This window comes from Argiope bruennichi, chromosome 11 (genome assembly GCF_947563725.1).
Source record: "Argiope bruennichi chromosome 11, qqArgBrue1.1, whole genome shotgun sequence".
Lineage (NCBI taxonomy): Eukaryota > Metazoa > Arthropoda > Arachnida > Araneae > Araneidae > Argiope > Argiope bruennichi.
The window spans coordinates 73,608,643-73,614,697 of NC_079161.1; the positions used below are offsets into that span (position 1 = coordinate 73,608,643).

Below are 6,055 nucleotides of genomic sequence, written 5' to 3' on the forward strand. Positions count from 1 at the left end.
AAATCTGTTATTGACAGTGAACATTCATCTTCTATTTCTGTCTCAATTTCAGTAGAAGAATCGTGATCACTGCAGTATTCTTCATCCTCAGAGGCAACACTATCATCAGATAACGGTTCATCGTCACTAGAAACAGTTTCTATAAGGTGTCGTAAATATTCACTTTCTTCATCGTAATTCATATAGCGTGTCATACTGCACTAAACTAAGAGACGGAAATGGAAACGTTTGACGAACACGAGGACTCGCGCGGGTATGATATGCCCCCAACCCCTCTTTGCTCTGGTGAGTATGGTACACTAAGAGTTAGTGCTATACCTTTTTCAGCAAGTATCTTTTGAACTTCACCACAGTCAAATTCTCCTCCTCCATCACAACGGAAACTTTTCACAACATGGCCAAGATTAGTCCTTCATTGAGAAACGTACGTAGACAATAACTAACATAACTTTTCTTTTTCAAAAAGAAGAGTCTACGATATTTGCTATAGTCATCTTTAAAGCAAACATAATATCTTGCACCACTAAAGGAGCCCACAGACATAGGGCCATCAACATCAGCATTAATGATTTCACCAATTGACATCGCTCTATAGGGACGTGACTTGAAGTGTTTTCGATACGCTTTTCCAAGAGCACATCCATCACAAAATTCACTTGTCGCTGCATGACTTACAGATATGCCCATATCAGTTATTAGCTTTGGAATATGCCGCTTATTTTGCTGACCAAGGCGTTCATGCCATAGCTGCAAAGATTCAGTCTCTGTAATAATACTTATCTCAGCTGGACTTGCTGGGATAACAATCCTCATAGACATAATGTATGTGCCATCTCTCCAGGATCCAACTGCAACAAGTTCTTCATTACGAAAAAATTCAGTATGCCTTTTGGTCATTTTTACTTCACCTCCATGCTTGGTAGCCTGTTGTACAGAGAAGAGATGCCGTTTCACATCAGGGACATACCAGACATTTTCCATGTGAGCATCATACCATTAACCTTGAATACAAACTTCAATGTTTATTCTGCCAGATCCATATGCATAGATCTTGTTATTATCAGCAAGTGATACCTCAATGGGCACAGGAAAATGTTTGCACGAAGTAAAGTACTGTTTGTTAGCAGTCATGTGATGTGAAGCACCAGAATCACAGACCCAAACATCAGGATGTGTACTGTTTGCACTAGCGGCAAATGCACCTTTATTATGCTTTGAGACATTTGACTTTCTCTTAGGGCAGTCCTTACAAAGATGTGTATTCGAACTACAAAACAGTTCTTTTGCTTGAAATTACTAGATTTATTACTTACAGGAGTACTTTCAGGAAGTCTTTCCCCATTTTCCACAGGTTTTTGCTTAAAACCAGGCACACGAGCTACAAATGCGCCATAATCCACAGCAGCTTTAGATTTAACACGTTGTTCAATTGTACACAACTTTTCAACAAGATTCTTGGTTGTTCGGTTATCAGAGTCTAGAGACTCCCAAACATGCTGAATTCTTTGAATTCTGGACCCACGGTAACCAATATTTCAATATTTTGCCATGCAATATTTCTTCTGGAATATTGCTTGATCCAATACAATTAAATTCATCGTTCATATCCGTGTAGATTCTTTCAACTTTAGCTGCATGTGAAGCAACATTGTCATTAGGATCTCTACCGACTTGAAAAAATTGTGTCATCAATAAATTAAGTCTCTGAATACTGCTTTGTTCTAAAACACTAATTAATCTGTCCCAAATGTCATTTGCATTCGAGTACGTCATCACTAAATCGGCTACAGAAGCGCTCAACGTACTTGCAATAAGTGCAGCTGCCTTAGTGTTATCACGCCGCCATTCAGCCACCTTCTTCACGTCCTCATCCGCACTAACATCGCCGTTTACAGCGACTGGACAAATTTTAGTTCCATCAATAATTGATGTGAGATCATATTGTTCAAAGTGCATTTTCATTTGCCTCTTCCACTTGCTCCAACTTTCCGCACCTTCTAGTTTGTCGATTTGTACTGTCAAATCCATAGCGTCTCGCTGTTAGGCCTAGCACGCGGTTCACTTCGCTTTTCAAAAATTTTAGCAGATATTAAATTCACGCAGATTTAAAACATGCTGAGCCCATAACCTGTTAAGGTTATCGATAAATACTACCGATGGGTAAAAGAAAAAGCAATTATATAAGTACAAATAAATAACTAAGATGCATATTAAGAGCTAGCAACGTGACCGTTTTATTACTGCATGCTACAATCGGGATACTTGAGTAAACATAAGAGTTGATTTGTTGCTTGTCTGATACAAAGTTGAGTTGTTACCACAATATTTTCAACATAGTTTGTTGTATTGTTTCCCCTGGTTAAAAGCATTTTTCTATGACAAGTGCACCATAATTGCTTTGGAGAGCAACTTACTCAAATATATGATGAACTTGTCCTATTTCCTGACCATGATACTCTCCAACATATTTTGAAGCAAATTTTTCAGCTTCATTTCAGTTTCTGCATACATCATTGCTTTCAAAAAAATATATAATTCTTGACGGTGCTCTTTTAGAATTTTATGTTCATTGTTTATAAGCCATCACCATACTGCTTTCAGCACATGAAACTGACAGAGTAAATAAATGGAATTAGGTCATCTTTCACTCAGAACTTCTCTTTCATTAAGATCATGACTTGTCATTACAATCAGTGGCCCATTTTGCAATAAACAACACTCACAAAGATGTTTTACTTCTTCATGAAAAATATTAGTTTCTTTTGTATTTGTGATGATGCACCCAATAGGTATTCCACCAGCTACACATGGGGAAATAAAAAAGTAAACATGATGATTTAATCTGTCCATACCCCTCAGGGGCTCACCTACTATAGGTGAGTACGGGTGTCCCAATCCCGAGGTAGCCAGGGATTTATACTCCCTTTCAGTTCGCTCTCCCCTACGCCTTCTGCTTTCTGCTGTGTCTTTTCTTCCCTCGACGGCAAGCGAGAGAGCTCTCCATGAGAAGCTGTCGCCGCTCTGTTTGCTTCTTGCTTCTCATGGACAGCCAAAACCCCACGTGTTGGCCGTGCGTGGCAACCCACTAGAAAGACGGGTGGTGCACTGTGGTCCCCTGTGCATCAATCGGCTGGTAGCTGGTCACCTGAGTGGCTAGTCTGCTAGGGATCAAGCGAAGGGGTTACTCCTTGGGCTTGGCGTTAAGGGTGGTCACTGTCCCCGGGGGTAACTCCGAGCGTATAGGTTCCGGCTAGCACCAAGGTAAGCGCCGAGGCTGGGAATGGCCAGAGACGGTGGCTGCCTTCCCTTGTTGGGCTCCGTGGTGGGCGGTGCAGTCGAACCTGAAACTTCTATCAATGTCATATGGGCAAATCTAAGCGTCCTCCCTTCAGTGGGCAACACAATGCTTCAACTTCTATACAAAATTTTCCAACGTTCTTTCTAATTCAAAGAAAATCGGAAAACAAAGAATCGTTTCATGGTGTGTCACCTTTTTTGGTGGAAAAAGCAATATCTGGAAGTATTGGTGAGGTAAAATCTACAAAGAAACTTCGATCTGGTGACCTGCTGGTCGAAGTTAATTCTCCCAAACAAGCGAAACAAATTGTAAATCTGAAAACTTTTTCAACGATTTCCGTCTTAGTCCGCAGCCATCATTAAATTCATCAAAAGGTGTTATATCTTGTGGTGAATTATTCAATGTCCCAATAGAGGAAATTACTCAAAAGCTAAAAAGTCAGGGAGTGATCCATGTGCGACGTATAACAATACGAAGAGATGGCCAGCTCCTGAATACTAAGCATCTGGTATTAACTTTCAATTCCTCTACTATACCAGAGTATATTAAGGCTGGATATTTGCGCTTATCTGTTAGAGCATATGTGCCAAATCCTTTAAGGTGCTTCCAATGCCAGCGCTTCGGGCATTCAAAATCATCTTGCCACGGAACAATGACATGCGCCCGCTCCCCTCAGGGGCTCACCTTCTTTAGGTGAGTACGGGTGTCCCAATCCCGAGGTACCCAGGGATCTTTACTCCCTTTCAGTTCGCTCTCCTCTACACCTTCTGCTTTTTGCTGTATTTTTTCTTTCCCTCGACGGCAGGCGAGGGAACTCTCCATGAGAAGCTGTCGCCGCTCTGTTTGCTTCTTGCTTCTCATGGACAGCCAAAACCCCACGTGTTGGCCGTGCGTGGCAACCCATTTGAAAGACGGGTGGTGTACTGTGGTCCCCTGTACATCAATCGGCTGGTCACTAGCCACCTAAGTGGTTAGTTTGCTAGGGATCAAGCGAAGGGGTTACTCCTTGGGCTTGGCGTTAAGGGTGGTCACTGTCCCCGGGGGTAACTCCGAGCGTATAGGTTTCGGCTAGCGCTAGGGTAAGCGCCGAGGCTGGGAATGGCCAGAGCCGGTGGCTGCCTTCCCTTGTTGCGCTCCGTGGTGGGCGGTGCCGTCGGACCTGAAATTTTATCAATATCGCATGGGCTCCTCCCGGAAATCTCCCTTCACTGGGCATCGCAAAATACCTAATCTTTCTACCAACCTTCCACTTTTTGATCGTTATTTTATACTTAAACGAATCAGTGATAAAAACGAAAATTTTAATTCTGTATCACCTTTTCTAGTGCAGAAAGCAATCACTGCAACAATTGGCGAAGTGTCTGCAATACGGAAAATGCGTTCTGGTGACTTGCTGATCGAAGTTTCTACGAAAAAACAAGCACAGCAAGTAATAAAAATGAAAGCTATAGCTCACATCCCTGTAACCGCTGCCTCTCACACATCTCTAAATTTTTCCAAGGGTGTAATAACATGTGGTGAATTGTTCAATGTCCCCCTTGAAGAAATCACTGCGGAATTGAAACCCCAAGGAGTGACTCACGTACGCCAAATTTCCATTAGGCGGGATGAACAACTCCTTCCCACAAAGCATTATATCCTTACATTTCATAGACCAACAATCCCAGAATTCATATATGCTGGATATATTAAACTACCGGTCCGACAGTACATCCCAAACCCTTTGAGATGTTTTAAATGCCAGCGATTCGGCCATTCGAAGATTAATTGCCGCGGGACTCTAACATGCGCCCGCTGTGCAGGAAAAGACCACGATAGTGAACAGTGTAACGCCCCCGAAAAATGCGTGAACTGTGGAGGCTGTCATGCGTCGTTTTTTCGAGTCTGCGAACGCTGGAAAATTGAAAAACAAATAACCTCCATTAAATTTAAAGAATCTATTTCGTATCCTGAAGCAAGAAAAAAAGTATTAGCTCAAACACCCAAACCTGGTGTGAGTTATGCTTCCGTTGTAAAAACACCCTTCTGTGCAAACTGTCAATGCACAAACTGTGTGAAATATAACTCCCAAACTACAACTGTCAAAAACTCTTCCGACTCTGAGATTGAAAATTCACCATCCAGTGCACCAGAAACTAGCAAACCAGTCCGATCGAGATCGAAATCGAAATCAAACTCCAATTCTCAAAGAGCACTAAAGCTAAAGCTGTCAAAACGGGGACTTTCACCAAAAGAACTAAGTTGAAAAAATCTGCAACACAAAATTCTGTCGCTTTGGGACTTGCGACGAAAGGTAATGTCCATAAGGACTTAACGTCCATCTTTGGCTCACCTAAAAGTCCCGATTCCATTTCCCTCCATCCGTCTGACGAGGAGGATGAATTGCAAATGAGTTGCGATGTTTCGCCAACTCTTCATAACACTAGCCGTAATAAACTCAATTCTTCAGTTACTTAATGGGCACTTTCATTTCTTGGAACTGTCGTGGTCTTCGGTCCAAAGTTGTTGACATTAAGCATATTATTAATCAGCTCCATCCTGCTTGTTTTGCTTTTCAGGAAACATTCCTGAAACATGACATTGCTGTGAAAATCCGTGGTTACAACTGTGCTCGGAAAGATGCTAATACTGGAAATAATACTTCCGGTGGTGTTTGCATCTTAACGTCCAACCTGTACCCGAGCTCTCATTTAAATTTACACACCTCTCTACAAGCTGTGGCTGTTCAAGTCCATTTACGAACCCTTGTCACAGTTT

The 6,055-nt window shown here is 42.0% G+C and overlaps 1 protein-coding gene across 1 annotated transcript; it reads left to right on the top strand.

The window, feature by feature from the left end:
- The first annotated feature begins 4,673 nt into the window (after nt 1-4,673).
- LOC129956674 (uncharacterized) lies at nt 4,674-5,543 on the top strand. The gene has a single exon (XM_056068606.1). It carries the CDS (start codon nt 4,674-4,676, stop codon nt 5,541-5,543), a length of 870 nt encoding a protein of 289 aa, XP_055924581.1.
- The last annotated feature ends 512 nt before the right edge of the window (nt 5,544-6,055 follow it).

What these genes read in the sequence shown, in the direction of transcription:
- LOC129956674 (XM_056068606.1), top strand. Translation starts at nt 4,674, where the DNA reads ATGCGTTCTGGTGACTTGCTGATCGAAGTTTCTACGAAAAAACAAGCA.